Source organism: Pavona decussata, unplaced genomic scaffold (genome assembly GCF_977016875.1).
Source record: "Pavona decussata unplaced genomic scaffold, jaPavDecu1.1 SCAFFOLD_95, whole genome shotgun sequence".
Classification (NCBI taxonomy): Eukaryota; Metazoa; Cnidaria; class Anthozoa; order Scleractinia; family Agariciidae; genus Pavona; species Pavona decussata.
The window spans coordinates 484,945-508,607 of NW_028145512.1; the positions used below are offsets into that span (position 1 = coordinate 484,945).

The following is a 23,663-nucleotide window of genomic DNA, read 5'->3' on the forward strand; positions in this document are numbered from 1 at the left end:
CAATGGAAATCAAGTTAAGGTTCTGAAGATTGTACTTATCGAGCACTCTGTTTAACTTTCATTAAGGCAATTTCTTTTTTCGCACCTTTAAAGTGATTTTATTAAATCGCAAATTTTACAACTTCAGTTCATCGTTTGAAGTAATTTTGAAATGCTATTGTAATATCAATTTTGTTCTGTTTGCTCCCGTCTTAGTGAAAATAATCCCTTTCATGATCAGTTTTTTGATGGTTAAAAAAACTGAAAATTTTATATTAACTTAAACTGGTTTATTTCAATTGCTTGGTGAAAGAAGATGAAATTGCTTTTAGAAGGGTAGACTTAGTAATCTAATTAAACACACGACAGGGTATTTTGCATTTGTTTTCCTTATCTCATCTAGTATTCCTATAACATACATGACAGGTTCAATATATATTCATTGCACATCATCTTATTTGTCTAACAAGGCTAAGGTAATTATCGAAAAGACAGCGAGAAGAAAAGATATCCTTGAAAACACGGAATGTTACTGACGGCCACGAGATGGCTAAGGGAACTGACGAATATTCAGAGTGACAAGTTAATGTTATTCTTTACGGTAAGACATCGTTGATAGCTTTATCTGTGTCACGTTAAATGCAGTTGTGACTAGGAACAACAAATCTGGTTAGACGAACGATAAGATGTTGCTTAGTGCCTCTGGGCATGGTAAAAGGCCGGATACGCGACTTTTTATTAGAAAAGGTCGTTCGGCGGACTCGATTTTGGTTTATAAAAACTAATCCGAATGTCAGAAGAAATGCCGACTGCCCGTTTGCTTAGTTCGGGGACTCTGGTCTTCGCCTTCCCTAGATGTGATGTACAGTAAAATTGGAATCAGAAACTGATTTATGATTTTCTCGGCTGTAAAATCAATGCAAGTGATAAGACTGGGGAAACCGGGTCACGATCCTCTGGACAGAGTGGCCATTGCAAACTGAAATTGTATAGTACGTTGAGCAAAAATGGTCAAATGAATCGGATTCCAAATTGAATATGTATCTCTAAAGCAGTAGAACTCAAAACACCAGATGTAAATAAATTAAACTTTACTTTAATTAAAGTTTAGCATTACGAGTTTTACAACTAAACTGCTTCCTATGGAGGCCATTTCCCCCATTCATTGATTGCTTCCTTGACCCAAATCTCGGAAAATTGTCTTCGTGCAGCGTTCATTGAAGCTTTTTGTTGTTTCGATGAATCTTTTCTCCTTCGCAAAATTTCGATCTTAGCGAGAAATATGACGCCCATAAATGAAAATGACAGAAAATGTCCTATTGGAACAGCAGCTAGCCAACCCTGTAGCTTCAGGAGACAGTCCTTGTCAATCGAATCCCATTTTTATTTAAACAGTGGCTATTGGATCCAACATTACTTATTAGAAATCTAGCGCGCTGATGTTTACAGTTTAAAGTCTGCAAAAAGTGTGAAGCGTTTAACATTTGCTGGAGATTATAACAGGTTTTATTCAAACACGTGCTATGTCTTAACTCAAACATGCACAGCGTCAAATGATGTTCTCTTTCATATGTATATACGTTTCTCCTTTCCTCTCCTTCAAGTTAACAATTTTAACATTTAAGAGCGACTCTCCCCAAGATCCTCATATTCAATTTTTAGTTAGAAATAGATTTCGCTGATAACTCTACCGTCAACTTCTCTTGGCAAGTATGCCGCAACAAAATAAGACCGTAGAAATTTAACTTTCTTAACATTTCTTATTCGAACTTTTCACACCCCAGGCTGTGCCCGAAACCCAGCTGCGAGATTGTAAATTTTGCAAGAATTGCAGCTATTAGTTCTGGAGGATACAGATCATTCAAAACCTCTCCATTCGCTAGTATAAACGATGACCCTTCACGTTAATAATATGAGGAATTGCAATCATAAATTTTAATTACTGTAATAAATCTGAGTGCACAATGTTTATCTACTTTGAGCACTTATCGCAAGATGGGTTATAGTTCAAGTTCAGACTTAAGAATAAATTGCAAAAGTGACTCGTACTCACAGGCTGTTCTACATTTTAGTGGAACGTTACGTTCCATCCATAGTCTGTGAAAACATTTTGCCACAAGCCAGTTTCTGTTCCACAAGTGAGAGTTGAAAGTTGTGATAATCCATTAACACGGCCATATTTCCATCGAACTTGTCATCAACGAATACCAGCAACACAAGAAGAAATGAGATAACTATCGCTTTTTCCGATCTTTTGAACTTTCAGGCTCTCACGTCTGGTGTAGTGTTCTTGATATAACAAGTTTTTCCTCGTCGCATCGTTCTTCTTTGACTCGAGGGCATTCTTCTTGACCTCACTAATGTCATCTTTAACAAATTAACTTCACTTTTTCCTTTAAATTTTTACCTTGTTGTCGGTTTCAGTGATTCTTTCACGAAGACTATTAACTTTATCGAGTCTACCAACTGCCTCCTCAATACTTTAAACTGTGGCGCACAAATTGTCGAGTCTTGTATCTATAACATCACTCAAGTTTGTTGAACTTAAGGAGAACTCCGTCTAGCTTGCCCTGAACATCATGACAGATCACAAACTAAAAAAAAAAGAAAGAAATTTTACGCCAAACTGTCTCGAGCGACGAAACACGATGTCGCATCGATGTTTCTCTTCGGAGATTACCGAGGATCCGTCGAACATCAATGAAATAACACGAAAGCTCACGAAAAGAACAGTAGCAATAGAAATGCCGGAGTGATGCATGAAAACTCACTTTGTAAGGACAGGTAACGGCACAACACAACGTTTTATTCACTTTATTCAGTACTGATTTGACTTTTGCTCAAATTGCAGTTTTAGAAATCCTACTGATACAAACTATTATCGTTTTTAAATGTAATTGATATGCAAATTTCAGCGAATATTGCGCTTGGAACTGAGCTGTGATTTAATTTGAAGCTTTGTATTTTCCTTCAGTTTTTATTCAGTCGTGACCTGTTGAGAATCGCCAGGAATTAACAGTTTACCTGTCAACTGAGATTAAAGCCAGACATTTGCATAATTTTCTCCGATGCCATTTTTCAACAGTAGTCTAAATTACCTGTATTATCAATGGACAAACGTTGATCAAAGCTGTCAACTCGCCCTCGACTTTATATTGGTTGGTTTATGTGGGGATTCCGATCGACCCTACAGTACAGGGTTTTGTAAAGGAAGATTTTGATTGTTCTCCGTGACTTATATAACCATGAGAATGTTCCAATAGGTAAATTTGGCCATAAACTTACAAAACCACTTTTCTCAGGCAAAGTCGGTATAATTTTTCTTAGCAGAATTGACCTTGTGTGAGGACGGCTGTAAGTGCAGAGGTACTGGAGTTTTGTTTCTTCCCGAAAACTAGAAGCTATCTGGCTAAAGTTCCCTCCCCGAGGCTGAATACACAACGAACGGAAGTTCCAAGGCGGGTAACGTTGTAATCATCCGGCCAAAATTAAAAGATCCTGTTGCATGTAGTATTTTAAAAGTACAATTAAGAAACTCCTTTTGAGCTAAATCACGTGTTTTAGTCTTCGACAAGTTTCTCGCACATCAGTTAATTTTATATTCAGGTAAATACATTGCGTGTGCAGATGTGTCAAAATGAGTTGGTGTAAATGACCAGGAGAATTCTGCATCTTGCGGGCCAACTTCTTTCTTCTATAAATCAAAATAATAAGGTTGACTTGCTAAGCATGAAAAAGGTATTCCTATAATGGAAGTGAACTAACTGGCTTTCGTGAAAAGCAAAGGTTTGCCTTACCAATAGCGCATAAGCCCAGGTACAGTAATGGAGATATCGTGTTCTTCGATGCCCTTTCCCTCGCCGCACATTTCGCTCAACACTGGCCTCCAGGTTGCGAGTGAAAAAATCACCATCATACCTGCAAAGCAGAAAAACTCGAATATTGAACTGCAAGCTTTCGACGGCAATTTATTCGCATGGATAATAATATATATATATATACGAATAGTATTTCAACGTACCCCAGTGACCGCATTTCGGTCTGAAGCTGTTGTTTTGGATTGATACAGCTCGCCGTCGAGGCCACTACCGATTTCCTATTTCTTTTGCGCGGCATTTTACAAGTCAATCGGAGAAATTCTGGATGGTAATAGAGCAGCGATCACGCACTCAACTTTTTTCCCGCGAGCTGCTAACCGACACCAGTAATCTCAGGGGACTCAGCAGTAGGTCTCCTGTAATTCTATTGGCTTTCGACGTCGGCGGCATCCTCAGTGTTGACATATGGCGCAGCAAGGGCGTGAAATGTTTGTAAACCTTTAGAAGCGAAAAAAACCTACTTCGTTTTTACGCGAGTGTACCCTCTTTAAAGCAATTTATAGGGTATAAAGATTTGACGGATTGCCTTGAAATTTGGCCCGAAGATTTCCAAGACACCGAGCAAAACAACTGTGTGAGGGATTTCCGTTTTGTAAAATTGATCTCCCGCAATGGCCTTCGTCGTAAAACGTATCGGTGAAATTTTGATCATCAAAATTGACAGTAAAATTGCGAAGCAGCCAATAGGAATATCGAAAAAGCCTCACACAGTTTTGAAGATTAATGCCTTGTGATTGATATGATGCAGTAGTTTTGATTCTGCGGTCGAATTCGATACCCGATAAATTCGCTCAAAGAGACATCGGTCGTTTTGGGCTTTTGGGACGCACTCTCCTTACGGCTAGAAAAAATCAAAGCGAAATAATTTTTACCGGATAGTACATTTCATTAGCTTTGTACTGATATATAGTTTATGGTTGTTGCATTTAAGACAGCGCGCAAATATTTTTTTCGCGGAGGACACCCGCGAAGGTATCCGGTAACCTTTCAGTCTGTATTATATTTTCTGTGGATCATCAAGTAGATGTAAGTTTCCGAAAGTAAAATTAAACAGCCAAAATAGGGCCAACGAACTGTCACGAAATAAATAAAACATGATCGATTTGACAAAAGAAAAAAAACTGTCATGTTAGGTAAGTTTCACTTTACAAATTAAATATGGTTTAGCTTGACACACTATTAAGAGAAGGTGACAATCTCTTGAAAGCCGTGAGTGGTATTTTCCTCGGAATAAAACAATTTTTTTCGAAAACAAATGGAAATCCTAGAGCTAATCCGAAAATACCGGGAAATGAACACAATAATATGAGGGTAGATGGACTCGAGTTGCTAAACTTTAAATTATTCGTCATTTTGAGCTTGTGTGGATGTCGTAGAGTGTGGAGACGCTTGTAAAATAAGTAAAAGACAGTTCTTTCGGCTGTTTCCGTTCAATCGAAAAAATACCATCTATTTAGCAGACAGTTGAGCCGTTCGTCGAATAGAAAACATGCTGGCCGGAATCGATATTGAACTGAAAATAAACAAAGAGAGAGCAATTACTGACGTTGTTGAAATGCGCTGATGCGACAGACAAAAACGGAAACATGACCAGCAAAACTCACGTGGGAAAGTGCTATTTTAATTATTTTCTTTATGAGAACAAAGCAGCTATGCTTTACTCTCATACAATTATCTATGTCGATCGAAGGCAAGATTTTTTGTGATATAAGAAATAGTTGTTGATCGACGTCTCCAGGATAAATAGAAGATACTGTCGCGGGAGGTGCTGCATCAAGCATTTGATCTCGGTCGCTGATTGGTTAACACCGTTTCCTCCAATAGCGGACAGGTACAAAAAGCACATAAACAAACTCCTACATAAACAGAGTAAAGCGGTGAGACAAAATAAATTGCGCTGAGACCCATCCAAAGCTTCTATGACACCTTTATTTGGTTTGTTTGACGGCGCGATTACACTCAACAGAAAAGCTAAGGGACAACAGTCTTCAACTGAATTAAGGTACTGTTTGACGGTATTTTGCGAGCGGTAAAAGAGCTGTGTAGTCCTGCCTTAACTGCTCTTTTTCTTCACACTGGCTTCTTTCTTTTTGATTTTCATAGAAAGCTTTTATACGGCCACGTACGCGTTACAAACTTTTGTGGGTTGAGATTCAGCCCTAGACATCTTGTACAAACAGGCCCATACATGTATGAATTTTAAGATTTTAACTCGTCATTGATCACTTCATTAAGTCTGAATTTTTCCTAGAATGTTTAAAAGTCTTCAAGGAATTAAATAATTGAAACACATTTTCTCTTGCGTAGCTCAAATTTATTCAGTTTTCAACTTTATCCAAAGTTCAAATTTTTTTCTAAGAAGTATTGAAAACCATTTTCAGCGGAGACAGAACTTTACTTCCTCAAGGAAACAAAGAGCGAGCGCTTTTCATTTACTACAAACAAAACATTTTCGGTTGGAATTTTGATCTGGAAACGTTCCTTTTCAATTGGAAAGGCTTTTCTATTCGTACAAAACTTGCAATCTCATCGGTTGAAATGCAGATACGCGGATCGAGCGGACGTTACTGAAGAAATGAATGACCTTCCGTGCTATTCCATTTATTCCGTTCGAAGCGCGGTTGAACAGAAATTACCGTTGTCATTATATTTGTACAAAATTTTCCTTTCCACTTTGTTGTCTTCTTGCGCCATCATTGTGCCATCACGTACGTTTTTTGATCAACCGGTTAAACGGAAAATTTAAATAAAATGTTGTTATTTTAGTATTTAGCAATAGACAAGTTATTCGTTTTTCCTTGTTGCAAATAAGAACTACAGATTGAACTGTATTAATGGCACCCTTTTAAGGACCACTTTCCGTTTCGAAAGAAACGGATAATTGTTCATTTTCATGACTTACTGCAAAACCCGACAATGTGCTATAATTACAATTTACGACAGTTCGGCTTATTACAAATAAATTACGACAGTGCATGTGTTATTATAATTTACGACAGTTCGGCTTATCACAAATTACGACAACGTGCTATTACAATTTACGAGAGGTACCGGTTATTAAAAAAAATACGGCTGAAGAGCATTATTACAATTTACGACTGTACAGGCGTGTGTAGGGGTGTCAAACTGAGTCATCTGGTGTAAATGAGCATCACTAGATCTGTATGGTGTTTTCTTTGGAACGGACCCGACAATCAGGTATAGATGTGAGTCTGTGAAGGAAAAAGAAGTCAGAAAACGGCGAGAGAACTGCCATGACATAAACAAATATATATTTGAGAAAACGACACGATACTGTCATAGCTAGATTTCACTTTTCAAAGATGTTCAGCCTGTCTATTAAAAGAACATTAACCATCTCCTGAAACTCCTGTGGAGTATTTTTGACGGAATGAACGGAATTTTATTTGGAAAACAAATGGAACTCCTAGGTCCACTCCGAAAATACTCCGGGAGAAAAAGACGACTTTTTAAGGTAACACCCTATGACTGAAACCAAGATCTCTTTCGTAAAATATCCGAGTTTCAATTAAGTCAGGTATATCACTAATAATCAATGAAATTGGAACAATTCTCTCGTCAGAGTCTTGGTTACTTATAGGCGCTGGTAATTCTGATGACAGATTTAGTTAACTGTTATCCTATCATGGCTATCCAAATGGCGTTGAACAGCGGCTGTAATTTCCCAGTTGGTGCTTGGGAAGTCAAGTAAGAATTTAATATATCGGCAAAAACAGTTTTATTTTACGTTATATATGTCACTCTGCGATGACAAATCATCATTGAAAAGAAAAACGACATATTTGCAGTGTGTTTAAAAAGGCTTCAAACAAGGAGTATTTTAAAGCGATACAGTAAAAACCCACCCGCATATAAGAAACTAGTGATATAAGAACCTACAGGCTGAAATTTGGCATTTAAATACCCAAAAATATAAGAACCTGTTCAGCCTGGCAAAAAAAAAAAAGGTTCTTATACAAAACCAATAACTCTAATTTTGATGGTCAAAAGTCTGGATTTTAATTGTGTGAAAAACTTCTGACAAAAAGTTATTGTGCATATGTTTTCTTTGATTGACGTTTGTTTGGATTTTCACCAGAAATATGTTTTCCATAAAGCTACAGTGCAATATAGACGATTTAAAATCTAAATAATTATCTTATAAAATGAAATACACTTTGTATTAGTAGTACAATATTTCTGCCAATGCTTACACTACGACAACGTCTGAAAAATCAGCCTGAATTGTGAAAAACTACCCTAAAATATAAGAACCTGTTCAGCCTGACCTCGAAAATTCTGGGTTCTTATACGCGGGTTTTTACTGTACTTGAACTCTGAGTTTGTTTCATACCGTTTATCTTCCAAAATATTATCACCAGTGATAGTAAAGGAACGTTGTTGTCGGAAAAGAGATGTTTGTCATATGCCAAAACTGACGATACGCCAGAGTTTCTGACAAACGATCTTGTGTTGTATTTGATACTTCTACTGAAGCATCCAAATGCGACGGCTGTAGCGACGCCTATCGGCTTACTGGGATACCATCAATCCCAGCAATCCTCAACTGAGTTTCAAGTTACATTATTATTCCAGGTAAAGAACCTCTTATCCTGACCTGCCTGTTAAGCCTTCAATTTAATAATGGACTGCTCGCTTTACTGAAAACTGTTACGGCAAGGATTTATCGAAGACGTAACGAGTTAGTCAAGTTTCGTTTTCACTTTTCACCTATTTTCAGTCTTTAATTTGCGACCGTTGTATAAAAACTATACCAGTCATTATTTGTTTTTTCTTTGCTTAATTTGAAGCAGGGGTATTTTGTCTACGTGATTTAAAAAACAAAAGCAAAAATTTTAGGATTAGATGGACTTTAAAAATAGGAGTGACGTGGATACATTAACCTGACACTTTACTGGTATTCAAGGATTAAGATAAATCATTAAAGAGAGTGTAAACGAAAAGATGCTTAATATGCAAATGACAGTTCGTAACGACAAAAAATGGGTGCTCGTCGTTTAAGTCGCCGCGCAACCAAATAATTTCCTTCATTATTTTCACAGCCTTTTTCTCATTGATGTTGATAATATCTGGCAGTCCTTTTAGATAATAACTTGGTGCCCGTCCCAGCGTAAAGAAAACTATAAGGTCTGCGGATGTCCACCCTATCCCTGACTTTCACTTTCATTTAGCACTGATTAGTTATGTAATAGGTAATAATTACCGAAGACGGAACAATTCTTTTCTTAGGGTTTAAGTTTTTGAATATTTTAAGAGGTAGAACGAATAAAAATTAGACGGTATAATGTTTATTTTTAAACTCTTGCAAGCGGAATAATTTCGTTCTATACCGCCACAGGTATGAAGGTCAGCCCAAAATATAAAGACAATAAAAACAAAAATGATTATAATAAAAAAGAACCAATTTTATTATTTTCAATGTCAGTTTTGTTTGACATGATAGTCAGGTCCATACGATCATAATTGATTTATAGATAACATGAACATGTTTTCTTGTTCAAAAGAAAAAAAACTTAAATGAAAAATACGATCTTAACAAGTTTTTTTATTAATGTCTTATTACCAAGCGAAAAAGGTAAAAAGAGAATTGGAAATGGTTCTTGTTCTCGAATGTTTTTCTTTTCTTTTCATCAATGCTCAAAGATTTTCGACATTTTTCGATAATTTAGTTGCGGTTATGACCAGATGAATAAAACAATTTGACATAAGGGATATCCTTTTTGTTTAGTTCACTGTTATTGATAGGGTAAATTGTTCATCACGTCAATTCCTAAGCGGAGCAGAGATGTTAGTAAAGCGACGAAAAATCTTCACTGCCATTAATGTAAGCTAGGCTGATTACTGGAACGTGAGTTGCAAAAAGTAAGCTCAGTTTTTTGTACATGTCACGGGACAGGGAAAGGTGACTAGGAGAGGTTTTTTCGCCGTGCACTAAATTGAAAATTCTGTATACTGACATTTCTGAAAACACTTAATTTGTTTGATCAATCAGCACTCTTGGAGGTGCAGGTGTAAACTAAACACTTCCATTAGGTTCATTTACATGTTAATTTGACTGATTTGAGAAGCGAAATTTAGGCGTCCATAAATTTTAACTAAACAACTTTGTGGTCACCTCCATTTAGGATACAAGATACTGGGTCGTTTAATTTGTAAACTGTCGCAGAGATGATCAGCAAGAAGTGTTGCCTTTTTACATTCCTTCTGATATTTCCTCGTCCTTGCCAAACTAAACAAACGCTTTACGTTGGAGGGCTTTTCGGTCTGGACACGAGTCGCGGTGGATGGAATTCTGCAGGAATTGTACCGGCTGTTCAAATGGCTATTGATGAGATAAACAACAGTTCAGAGTATCTGAGGGACTATCATTTGGAACTTTTAATAAAGGACTCCCAGGTTTGTAGGAATATAATATATTTCGATGTAATTGCTCTTTCGTTATATGTTTCTGTGTAGACTGAGCTGTTTAATTGATTTTATTTTAAGTTCAGCGAATTTCTATAGCAACACTACATGCTGTTGTTGTTGAACAACAACCGCAACGTAATAACCTTTAAAGCCTTGTTAGCAAGTTTTAATATCCGTGGATTTCACTGTCATACGCCGACTGGAGTTTCTAAAACATTATTCGCCCGGCGTAATTCACCGATGATTAGACAATGGTGAAGGAAATTCGACCATAAAAAGTTTAAGATTTTAATTGACATTCACGCCGAAAACGTTCCGTGATTTTTCTCTTATCTGTGGAAATCAAGTAAAAAGCCAAAATAAGCTACAACTACATCAAAGTTTTAGAAAAACTCCCAAAACGTAGTTTTCGAATTTAAACCAAAAGCTGGGAAAAAGACAGGTGCTTCAACAGTTTTGTCACACTTTCTGTTTCGTTGTTTGCCCAGCTTCGCGGCAAGATTTAAATTCTCTTTAACCAATGATCGTTGCATCACGTCTTCAATTCCTGAAACTTAAGAACATTTCCTGTCGTGGTATAAAAAAATATAGCAATGTTAGGTCTCTTTTAAGTGGATTCCAATTAGTTGGATAGCGCATCCTTTCCGCGCACTATTTTGTACGTCATTAGAGAGATTTACATTTACGTTAACGGAAAAGGGCAGAAAAGACCAGGTGACCATGTTTATTCTACATTTGTCGCTGGCGGTTTTCAGTTTGAGTAGTTATGCGTTTGCATCAAAAGCCAGAATTTGTTTGCACCAACTATGTACTAGTATTTTTTCAAGAAAACGTAAACACGAATCTCACGCAGTTGCCGTTTAACGTAAACGCGATTCTAAATCTCTCCATTAGCGCACGCACGTCTGGCAAACATGGAGGTTTTCCTTGATTCTAAACTCAGCCAATTAACAAACGGTTATTTTCATCTAAACGAGCACGATGACCTACCTTTGTCATCCCTTTATTTTAGCTTAGCAATCATCCTCTTTCCACAGAAAAACGATTTTTCCCCAACACCGTGAGTTAGCCTATACCTCATGGGAACAAAATTAATAAGAGATCTTGAGAATACTTGCGCAAGAGACGTTTTGGGTCAATATTGACTGATACTGAGCTCCTCTAGCTGCCAAGAAATTTATCTTTAATTGCTTCTTTCGCTTCATGTATTATAAGTGTATAACGTTTGTTGAAGATCAACTTCATCGATTTTTAAATACCTGTTCCATCCAGACATAGCAAGAAATGATCAAACAGACTCATATTCGAAATTTATATTGTAACCAGTTATATGGGATAACCTGACAAGATCGTATCACTTTCGCAGGCACGGTGACCAATTCTTTTTCTGCTTGATTTGAGTTCTCACATGCTAAAGATCAAACAGTGAAAGGCTGAACAAAATTTTACGGAAAGATTTACTTCGAGCCAGTCACTTAAACTTTTTTTTTCGCCAGAGACGCATTTTGAACCCTATTCCGCTCCTACTGTTTTGAGCCCACGTCTCGTGCTCCGTGATCGCGAATCCCTCATGCCTCCCCCTCCACACTTGGCACGCAAGCTTCATGCAAGCATAAACACAAAGATCAAAATATTTCATTTTCTTGCATACGAGAGCAGGAATATAATACAGGCATTATTTCCATATAAAAACCACTGTCGTCAACCTCATTCCGGCGATTTAGATGATCAAGTGAACATATTTTAAAGACTGATTGAATGACAAACGATCTTTTTAACGACTGAATTGTCTTTTCATATATTTCCAAATCTCCCCATGACTTTGTTGAGATCAATATGTCTTGGACTAGCTACATAAACTAGTCAGTTCCACAATTACATTAATCGTATGTGACTTTGATACTTTTGTAGTGCAGTGTTGGTGAAGCCGTGCGCAGGTCACTGGAGTATATATCATCCGGGAAACCGAAGATTATGTTTTTGGGTCCCGGATGTTCTAAAGCGGCGATGCCGGTAGCAGAGGCTATCCATTACTGGAACATAGTACAGGTAAGAGTAACAGCTGGTATAATAATAAGAGATACTGACTACAAAGCCTGAACAGTAACAATGATGGCTCCAGTGTGTGTTTTTGACTCATTAATAGCCGTAGTCCGTAATTTTCTTTTCCGAAGTCCAAAATCGTGAAGATAAAGCGTAATGTAAAGGTAGAGAAATACAAAATGTATGACTCTTTCTTAAAATATTGTGTTACTTTTCTTTTTTATTAAACCACAAAATCGTATTTTGGAACAAAAACAGTAAAGTCCATTCTATTCGTTGGAGAAGACTATGAAAAGAATGACAAAACATATTCTTTGAAGTTCACTGGAAGCAACATTAAAAGTGATCATTCGTCTGTATCTAGTGTTTTAGTTACAAATTCATGCATTTTAAACGGATTATTTAGAAAAGTGCTCCCCTTCTCATATAATCTACTTTCATAGGCCTATTTACGTCTATTTTGTACTCCTTGGCCGTGATTTGAATAAATGGAGACCCATTACCTCCAATTACTCACTGGAACTCCTGCTCAACTCTACCCGCGAATATAATGCTCATAATTTTTAAGGTTATGAAGGCCCAACCCCTCTTACTCAACCGATATGTGCACTTCCCTTGGCTGTAGATTTATAGATTATAGCCGTTTAATGTGTGCAGCTTAAAAAAACATGGAAAGTAGGTGACAAAATGTTCTATGAAATGTCAGCCTCTTGTACTCCTGGGGCAAGGTTCCCGAAGCCCTGCCTCAAGATCTTTTGATGTTTTATAGCATCATCAGCAAGAAGTCGAAAGGAAACTTAAACATCTTGTAATCATCTGTTGTAACTATACTTTTCTTTCTATATTACTTTTATGTAAATAGTGTGAAATAAATGAACCTGAAGCTGAACCTGCTAAGTTAAGATACGTCTAAAGTATTGCTTCGAAACAATTGTCTATTGTTATGCCAACGAAAGGCTATTAGGACACATCTTAACGTAGGAAGACTTCGTTAATCTTGTCCTACAGGGGTACAAGGGATTAACAGTTTAATAGAACACTTTGTCAACCACTTTCCATGCATTCTCAACTACACACGTGCACTTAGCTGTTATAGAATTAGTTAAGAGATTGATTTCAAGCGTGAGGAACATAATTATTAGTGACCTGAAACATATTTATCCACAAGCGAGAAGATTCTTCAATTAAATTCATGAATTTCACTTACCTTAGATCGGGTTCTCCAACTCCTCGCCATTGCTTTCCTCGAAATCACTCTACCCTCTCTACTTCCGAACAAATCCTTCAGAGAAATTCTCCAACCTTGGGCGGATTGCAATCTTGCGACGGTTCAATTGGAAAAGAGTCGCCATCTTGCAGCAAAACAACGACGTCTTTACAGGAATAAGTAATTCTTTGGTTGACTTGCTGGAGGCTAGTGGCTTTTCTGTGCTCGCTTACGAAAGCTACAAAGATCACCCAAGATTTGCCATAAGAAACCTAAAGGTATGTTATTAGATTTATGGAAACGCAGCCGGCGTGCCTCATTTCAAATTACGGAGGAAGGAGTACGGAGTAAGGGAGACAGCATGTCAGAGCAGATAAGTTTGCGGACTTAAATCCCAAGTACTATAGTCCTAGCCGGTTTTTGTTTTTTGGTAGGTACGTATTTAACTCTTGTAATTTAAACGCTACCCGGGCCGTCTTGCTTCCAGTTCCACTTAGAATCAATCTTTCGTCTGATATATTCAGTTTGCAATGTTTGTTTTTGATTATCATTTCAGTGAAGTGCTTATAAACGAGCCTGGGTAGTTTAGTGCACACCCTCGGGTTACGACAATGCATTTACATTTTATAGGTTTGGTATGCTTTATATAAAGCCATTATTTTTCACCCTCCATAAGACGCAGTTTCACTCTATTTAATTTGTTTTTTAATTTCTTCGTTTTAGAAAAAGGATGCCCGTATAATATTTGCGTTTTTCTATCCGGATCAACATTATGTCACCTTCTGCGAGGTAATTAAGAAATAACTGAAATTCTTTTTCAAACTGAAAGAGATGTACTTTTCTTTTCGATTTTAAGTTTAGAACGTAAAAAGTTGTTATTCAGGTGTGAAGCAAAGTTCTCTAATTTCGTTTACCTTGATGGTGGTTTTCTTAGCTGAATTGACAGCTGAAGTCACTGAAAATTATGGGTTTTAACAATTCTTTTGACCTGGTCAAACTTGTTTCTTTCAATATGTCTCAATGGAAAAATGGATGAAATGAAGCAAAGTGATCACCCCCTGGTCCACTTACTACCGAAACGCGTTGTTAATAGCTGCCATTATGATTTGAGGACAACCTCGCAGCAATTTTATTTGTTCCAAAACTTAATTAATTCTAGAACCAGGAGAGCGGGGGAATTTTTTTACATTAAAATATTTCAATTAGTTAGTTGTTAGTATTATTAGATTAGTTTATTTATTTCATTATCTATTTTAAATTTAGCTCGTTAATACAGTTCTTTTTAACTGCCAGAGAGTTTTAATAAACTTAAACTAAACTAAAAAAAAAGAAAACAAAGTTTGTGTCCGTAATTTTACTTCTACTTCATTTAAACTGCAAAATATAGTCATGAGCAGCAATGTTTTTGGAAAATATTCCTTGTTTTGCCAAGCATTTGCTGAGGAATACTCTTTTAAATATTTCAGGCATTCAAGCAGGGTATGTACGGGCCCAAGTACGTGTGGATTTTAATATCGGGGAGGAATCAGGACAACTGGTGGAAAGAGCAGAGTCCCCTTGTTGATTGTACACCAGAACAAGTACGGAGAGGGCTCAGCAACAACATTGGAACGGGAGAATTGAAACTTAGTCCAATCCCTGGACCCACTGTGTGCGGCAAGGTATAACGGTTTAATTAAAATAAAACTGTTTTCTCCTTTCCCCAACAACCTTAAAACTCGGTGTTCGTGCTCACTCAAACTCCCGCAGTTTTTATATCGCCCAGTCTAAGTCCGTGAACTGACTGAAAAAGCTTTTTTCCCTCACCAAAAACAGTTTCCGCAGTTTCAAGCTACACAATACGGAAGGTCAAGCACGCGCACCTGAAATATGATGACTTCGGGCTCATTTCCATTTGTCAGAACTTGCTGGTCAGACGGGTAAATTTTGTAAATGGAATGTGCCATATTGAAGGGCTGTCTCTACGTTCTGAAATGCTATGTTCCATTTTGAAAGACTTTGGTGAAGAGGGTGTATTTTACCAGACCTCTCAATCTTGGTTTTTGTCAGCAGTTTCAAATGTTATTTTTTTATAATTATTTTTTTCTCAACGGACTCAACCATTTTCTTTCTTTTCCTCAGTGGTTTCAACGGCTTTCTTGAATTTTTTATTTATTTATTTCTTTTATTTTATTCACCACGACATACATTCATAGAAAGTTACAGTGAATAATAGACCAAGATCTTACATAAGTTTACAGTGAATAATAATAGTAAAAGAAGAAGTAAAAAGCGGCGAGGAGACCTCAAGAAACCCCCGGGCTTGTACTGAGAGGTCTCCTCGGAGATATATTAGGACTGTAAGACTAGTAAAGACATTGTATTTAGATTTTTTAACATACGGTGGTAAGACTATAAAGACATAACAGAGACGGACGTTTCATACAATTAACTGAGGAAATCAAGAAGCTTTCTTTTGAGGGTGGATAGACTAGGGGAAGACATAATTGATAATGGCTAAGCATTCCATATTTTTGGCCCTCTGAAGAGTATAGCTTTCTGTGGCTTAAACCGTTTTCTTCAATTTGGTTGGTGATTTCATTCGCGCTCTTGATTTTTGTCAGTGATTTCTGGCTGGTGACGATTCTGGCAAATGGAAAGCGCTCTCCAGAAAAGATTCCTTTTGGATACAATATTCTTTGTGCGATAATCCTCTGTCTCAACTATTTCAGACCCCTCAAGAGCTATACGACAATTACCAAGTGCGATTGAACAAGTCAGGATATCCAGTAAACTCGTTCGCTGCCTTCGGATTCGACGCCGCTTGGACATGCGCATTAACACTCAATGCTTCGCTGGAAGTATTGAGGCAGCAGAACTTAACATTGACTGACTTCAATTACAGTCAAGCTAACGTGAGCAAAATCTTCGTCGACATTATGAAGGGCATTTCCTTTCGAGGAATGACGGTAAGTGAGAATTACCCGCACGTTTTAGGCGAGCAAGTGCTACACATTCCTTCGTGTTTCGTGTGAAAGCCTCCACCTTTGACTAGAAAAAAACAATAAGAAATTGTTCGATGTAAGCCGGAAGCATTAAGGCCCGCAGAGCAAAAAGGTGAAAAGCGTTATCTCATTTTTCAGGGTCAAGTAAAGTTTGACAGCAACAACGACGGAATATCAAAACTGGAGGTCCGACAGATACAAGGCAAGTATCTCAAAAATATTGGTATACGTACTCTTAACCTATTGCTTAGTAGTTTGACCTTTTTATGGTTGGCTCTACACCTGAACTGGGGAAACCCGTTTGGACGTTAGATTTTAATGTAATGAGTCTCTCTCCCTCTTCATTAATTCACCCTCTCTTCTACCGTGTTTTCATGAAAAGGTTATTAGACTCAAAGCTAGATTATGCTTCCTCAACATTTTTAAGATCTTTTAAGAAGAATTCTACAGTGGAGCGGTGTCAGATATGACGTTTATGCGCTTGTCCAACATTTGCTATCTAACGAAAGTCGGACGTTTTGTATAACAATGTTTGAACATTTAGCAAAAGCTTAATAGATATTAATAAGCCCCTCCTCCAATGGTAATGGGATTATAAAAACCTCTGGGGGCTGGAGACAGCTACTTTTTTCTAATTAAATTAGCTTCGTATTTTTTCACCAGGGGACACCGAGAGAAGAGTTGCATTTTACGACATGGAAAACGACACTTATGAAGAGGACGGTGACACTGATTACATGTGGGAAGGTAAGACTCAGGGGACAGATTGACGAAACCCTACTATGTTAAGAACAATTTTAAGTATTTTTTCTTAACAGAATCCTATTGTTGGAATTACATCAGACTATTGCTCAGAAACAATACTTAGGATACATCTTAGCTTAAGAGAGTTTCTTGAACCAGGCACTCAGATCTCAAAGCTATCAGCCAATTGATGTTCAATGGATGTTATGCTGTTATGCAACAGCTCTATTTATTAGACAGGGCTTTGAGCTAGTAATTCTACAAGAATGTGCACTAGGATAGTAAAATTTGGCTGATGGAATGTACATTAGCAATGTTCACTCTGAACTCCGTCCAGTCAGATTTGGACGTCACATGACGTAGAAAGTATGTGGAAATTTGGCTGCACATTTCTATCAACCTAACAAAATTTGATTCATCACTCGAAGAAAACAATGCAAGGAGTCAATCCCGTTGGGATGTTTTAACGGAATGAACTTCAGGGAGATTCGAGATGAACTCTGCTATGCTGAATGAACTGAAATTTATCTTTTTGCACTGATGATGACCGAGTTCTACGTTAACCATCTTTCTCTTCATTAAAAGATGGCTGTCATAAAAACATGAATTCCGTCAGTAATGATATGTCGACGTCATTGGAGAGCAGGGATGGCGCAATGGTGAGAACACCAGTCTCGCACGCACCTACTGTCGCGGTGTCATAGTTTGGGTTGAGTTTGCTCTTTGGTTCTCGTCCTTGCTCCAAGAGGTTTTCTGGCTTTCTGGTTTTCTTTTCTAGGTATTCTGTTTTTCGATTCTCCCAAAAAACAAAAGTTTCCAAATTTTAATTTGACCTGGATAGGCCCTACATAAAGTAGCTCTCCCTACCAACTACCGTTGATACTTTAATAAAATGATAAATTCATTGTTTTGATAAATTTAAAAAATTTAAGGTGAAGCAACAAGTTTTGTTTTAGCAGATTGTTTGAATTGGAAGTTAAAAACCTCTGAGTTTCTGGGAGGGGATTCTCCCTCTGGTCGAATGATTTTTAAAAATCTCAGCTGCAGTTGGCTCCACGCCATTTCGCACACTGCACACCGTGTCTACTGTTTCGTATGTTACAATGAGCAACGTAACATCAGTAATCATTTGGGCCAGAAGGGCAGAAGATAAAACCTTTTCAATGTTGCTTTCTCTAAAAAATGCAGGAGGACATAACCAAACTAGCTGAGTAGTCAACATCGTCATGAGAACATTGTAGAGAATGTATTTTTGGAATATACCAAATTGGATACCTTTTTCTTTCCAACGCAAAGGTGGAAAAGTTCCAGTGGATGGTCTGAAAATTGAAGAGAAGTTAGAAGGAGTCGACCCAGTGTTATTTTGGTTCGTCTTCGCCTTGTCTACTCTTGGTGTGCTGATGGCAATCGCCTTTCTCATATTCAATGTCTACAACCAAAATGTCAGGTAAAGCCTGGTGTATGATCAGGGGCACCGAACGAGAACATTTAAGGAAAATACTTTAAATGTTGTGCACGGTGTTCAGAGTTCGTCTCGTGCTCTTTTAATACATATTTGTGTAAGATAATACAGTTTGATATGTTCGGATGCTTTACCTAAAAAGTTAAGTTGCAGAAAGAATTAGGAAATGAAGTCTTATTTCCCGAATTTACTAGGTGTTGTTGGCTTTACAAAAATGCTAGCTAGTCTTAACGACATATATCTGCCCCTCCGAAAAACAAAATGAATCAATTTTCCAGCGGTTACGAAATTTTGAGCCGACAATTTTGTAAAGAAAACTTTATATTTTCTTTAATTTACAACTAAATCCGAATTTCTGAGGCGATTAATGCCTCCCCAATAGATATCTACCGAAATGAACCGTTAAGTACCCTGGATGATTCCGACGGGTGCTCTCCAATTCGCCCCAATATTTTAGAACTACAACGGCTTACTTCTTCTTTATCAAAAAAGCCTCCTTGACGAGAGACTCCTGCTTGAAGGTATTAAGTCATCCTCCCAATTTGGATTTAACGTCCAATTATAAGGCGGATTCTGGCTGTTCTATACTACAGAAGGGTCGATATTTTTCTACTCGCGGTAACGTACCCAACGAACAGCTAAGTTGAGGCAGATGTCATAGGGAAATGTAGAAAAGTAGAAACGTAGAAATGTAGTGTAGAAGCTCAGCCAAACATTGCTCACTTAGGATACATTAATTTGTACCTTTTATAAATAACGGCCATTGTCTTCATTAAATCATTCTCTATAAAGTATTCTTCAAATATTTTCCTTTCCGGTGTTTCTGTTACTAAGACAGTCTTCCATACATAACGTGTCGTGTTTTCTTCCCTTCAGATATATCAAAATGTCTTCACCAAACTTGAATAACTTGATTATAATCGGCTGCATTCTTGTTTTTATCTCTGGTGTACTGTTGGGTTTGAACAAAGAAGGAAGTAGCCTAGTTTGCCAGGTGAGTATATGTGTAGTTTTGGCGTTAACATCTATTTCATCCCATGTAGCCTGCGTGGCCGGCGTAATCGGGGAAGGGGAAGGGGAGCGAGGGAGGCGAGAAAAAACGAGGGGGATTGGGGATCCAATCCCCCTCATTTTTTCTCGCCTCCCTCGCTCTCCTTCCCCTTCCCCAATTACGCCGGCCACGCAGGCTACACATCCCATGTAAAGTCGAAATCAAATTAAGATGTCGAAAGTTTTTTCCTTTTGTTTCTATAGAGTGAAGGAGAAATTAGAGTTCAGATTTTGCTGCGAACAAAAGTCAACGAAAAAAGTAAAGAGGCTATCGGCAAAAATACTGAATTAAATTAACCTATCTATACCGTCATATGAAGTTACCGCTTCCCGTTGCAGACCTAAAAAATAAAAAACTTTGGACGTACTATTAATCCGCTAAGTCTCATTGTTATGCATGCTTCAATACTGTTGGAGTTATGGATCCAGTAACAGTGATAGCCTCCTTTAAACGGGAAGCTCTGCATTAGTGGGTACATTCAAGTTAATTGAACAATTTTCACTGTTCTTTGATGTAGGCGGAGTTATGGATTGTGGTGATCGGATTCAGTTTGGGCTTTGGAGCAATGTTCAGCAAGACTTGGCGTGTGCACGTGATATTCCTCAATTCCAATAATACTAAGAGGGTAACGCGATTTACTTTAATAGTTTTATGTTTCAAGCTTAAAAACTTAAAGGAAACCTCCACTCTTTAAACAAATTAACTTTAAACAGAATTTGATTATCGCCTAATTTTCATTTTAAATTTCCCGGGAGCCGCCATCTTGGTAATGGATTTCATGATTGCTCAATTGTTTCACACAAAAAATCTTCTGCTTCTTACTGACAATAGCGGTAACAGTATGACGTCATGAAATCCAAAATGGCGGCACCCAGGAAATTTAAAATCGAAAACAGGCGATAATCATATCTAATTTTTAGCGCACTTGAATGTCACTTCTACTTTTGAAACTAAAATTTAGAATTGAGACACTATTTCCGACAATTTACTGTCAATTTGTTGTCGGATTGGAGGTTCCCTTTAACAAGTCAGGCAAGTTAAGAGAAATAGCCCTCTATCCTGGCAAAGAAACGATCAACTTAAATTATTTGTATGTGATCTCATTCCTCAGATTATCATCCGGGACAGACAACTGTTTGGCATGGTAGCTGTCCTCCTCCTAATTGACCTCATTATTCTCCTCACGTGGCAGATTGTCGACCCATTAACAAATAAAGCCCTCAACTTAACACTGGAGGTAAAAAAATCGCCTGAACGTCTAATACTATTACTAGAAATAAGTGACATATAAGGGAAATGGTCATTACAGGTTTATTCGAAGAGGACCCACTGCAGTGGTAGTGCGGTAGGTTGGAGAAAAATTCCGCGAGCGTTTGCCTCCGTGATTAATTTCCTGTAGTTCGAAAAACTTGGTGGAATCTAAACTTAAGGACAGACAGTCAAGTCAAGCAAGTGAGCCATATCTCCTACATATATATGCAACTGAGTTTTAAATCATAGATAGCATATGATTAGCTTTATAACGATAGATAATTTTTACGATATTTTAATTATTCGTATTACTGAGTCTTTTAGACTTTTATTGTTATTATCTATTATTAGGTTTTGAGACACGTAATTCAGTTGCCGAGACTGCAAAGTGCATTATTTAATAAACGATTTATCTATCTGGTTATGGAAAACTACCCCATTGTTATTTCGCGGTCTTGTCGCGTTGAACTGTAAATATAGCCAGTTCCCAATTGGCCTGATAGCTAACTTCATCGGTAGAGCACCGCACCGGCATCGCAGAGATCATGGGTTCAAATCCCGTTCAAGCCTGAAATTTTTTAGGCTTTCTTTTCGCAACTACTTAAGTTACGTAAATAACTGCGAGGATCTCTCTTCTATTTAATGAAATAGCTGTATTTTCCTTACATGCCAAAGCAACAAGTTGGAAAACTAAGGATATCGATTAGGATTATGATAGTTTTTTTTTTAACTTTCTGTTAAGATTTTACATGGAGACGACACTGCAGTACAGCCATATGTTACCATATGCACAAGTCAAAGTATAATGATATGGCAGGCCTGTATGTTTGGATATAAAGGTAAGGACAGCTAAGCATTGTTTATCTTCTTCTTGAAAATGAATATCTTGCGCTAAAATCAAACTTTGTTTGGTAGGAATCGTTATTGCTCATCACGACATTTAAAGGAAACACAAATTGGTCACTTTTGACCAATGACAATGAATCCCCGTCAATTTTCCCTATAAATCGTTTTATCATTAAAGGGAAAAATTACTGAGCGCTGATTGGTTGAGATCGAAGACATTTTTGGTAATCAAGAGGGGGCATGATTGCCTGTTAATGATTGGTTAATCCGTTGCATAGCAACAGTGCGTTATCTTGAAATTTGTCGCCAAGTTTTTGTTGCAACAATGGCTTGTCGTTCTATTGAACTTTGAAAAGCGAAAGAGAAAAACAAAAACACAAAACGAAGCAGAGACTATTGGAAACCAAAGTTTTGAAAACTGGGCGAAAACTAAGGGAAAGGATCGGAGGAACAGCTAGAAAGCTACGACATTCCAGAATTGAATGAAGCACTCTTGCAATTCATGCTGAGCTGAGGGAAGAAAACGGCCAAAACTACGAGCCAGACTCGCTAAAGGTGATGCAGGCGGCTTTAGATCGAAATTTCAGATGCCGAAATTATCCAAAGTCCATCCTGAGGGATACAGAGTTCCTGTCTTTGAGGAAAGTGTTGCTGGGAAGGGAAGGCGAGAAAGATGCGCGAACAAGGCATGGGAAAACGACCCAACAAAGCAAAAAGCCTGACGAAGGAAGAAAAGGAGATACTATGGGAAAAAGGTCAGTTAAGCAATCAAACCCCTCGCTCTTTGATAAACACAATGTGGTGGCTGCTAACAATGCATTTTGGTTTACGTGGTCGACAAGAGCACCACGACATGATGGCGTCGAGTTCACCACTTTTTCCGAAGGCCCTACAAAGACAAGACAAGGTGGTCTCCGAGTGAAACCTCGGCTAACTACTCCCAAGATGTCCGCTACAGGCGAGAAGAGGTGCCCGTTGCAATACCTGGAAAAGACGCCCAGAAGAAATGAAGAAAACAAGGCCGTTTTACCTGGCTGTTATCGACAAGCCTCAGACCAGCGCCGCGTGGTACAAGAAAACACCGATGGGCAAGAATACAATCAATAACATAATGAAAACAATGAAAGAGGACTCAACGTTAAAAGATGTCTGCCCCAAAAAGAAGCTAACCAACCACAGTACAAGAAAGACTGTTGGTATTCCAAAATGCGAGATTAAAAACATAACGGGTCACAACTCAGAGCAAGACCTAGATGACTACGACTCTACTCCGGTGATGAAAACTAGCAGAATATCATGTCCAACATCATCGACAATGCCAAGCCTGCTTCCACTTCAAGACAAGTTTTTCATCCATTGTCATCAGTTCAAACTCAGTCCAGGTCAGCTTCCAGCCATGTCTACAATTTCAGCCATTGCAATGTAACGCTCAACGTCACAGGAAACCATTCTTTGCAATCTAGTCTCAGCCAGAGCAAGCGGGCTTATAAGAGAATCATGCTCATAAATCATGGATTCTGACTCAGATTAAACTGTGTATGTTCAGTTGTTTTTCTGTTGGCAGAAATGTTCTGTTAAAATGAGCTTTGTTTGCTAGACTTTTGGCAGTGTATCATGACACAGTTTTGTAGAATAAAATCTCATTGAATCGATTGGTCAGTTCAATTTGATTGATGATTTGCGGTGGCGTTTGTGGCGCTTTACAGGCTTCCTAGATAAATTAACAATAAACTGCGCGCGTGATTTCCTTCGTATAATTTTGCCCTGTAGTGATAAACAAGTAATCGCA

At 37.9% G+C, this 23,663-nt stretch overlaps 1 protein-coding gene across 3 annotated transcripts in view; it reads left to right on the top strand.

Annotated features, from left to right (window-relative positions):
- Positions 1 to 457: 457 nt before the first annotated feature.
- Positions 458 to 23,663, top strand: part of LOC146472961 (gamma-aminobutyric acid type B receptor subunit 2-like) — a 33,991-nt gene continuing 10,785 nt past the window's right edge. For 2 of the 3 annotated variants that reach the window (XM_085118722.1, XM_085118724.1), the window contains exons 1-14: positions 5,703 to 5,859; positions 10,004 to 10,274; positions 12,198 to 12,335; positions 13,542 to 13,814; positions 14,260 to 14,325; positions 15,003 to 15,197; positions 16,248 to 16,484; positions 16,659 to 16,722; positions 17,184 to 17,267; positions 18,561 to 18,711; positions 19,603 to 19,720; positions 20,295 to 20,402; positions 20,889 to 21,014; positions 21,771 to 21,867. In XM_085118722.1, coding sequence (XP_084974848.1) covers positions 10,047 to 10,274; positions 12,198 to 12,335; positions 13,542 to 13,814; positions 14,260 to 14,325; positions 15,003 to 15,197; positions 16,248 to 16,484; positions 16,659 to 16,722; positions 17,184 to 17,267; positions 18,561 to 18,711; positions 19,603 to 19,720; positions 20,295 to 20,402; positions 20,889 to 21,014; positions 21,771 to 21,867 — 1,885 coding nt within the window. In that variant the 5' untranslated portion in view covers positions 5,703 to 5,859; positions 10,004 to 10,046. Of the gene's footprint in view, positions 581 to 5,702; positions 5,860 to 10,003; positions 10,275 to 12,197; positions 12,336 to 13,541; positions 13,815 to 14,259; positions 14,326 to 15,002; positions 15,198 to 16,247; positions 16,485 to 16,658; positions 16,723 to 17,183; positions 17,268 to 18,560; positions 18,712 to 19,602; positions 19,721 to 20,294; positions 20,403 to 20,888; positions 21,015 to 21,770; positions 21,868 to 23,663 lie in introns of those variants that run through there. The other variant, XM_085118723.1, reaches the window with a different exon arrangement.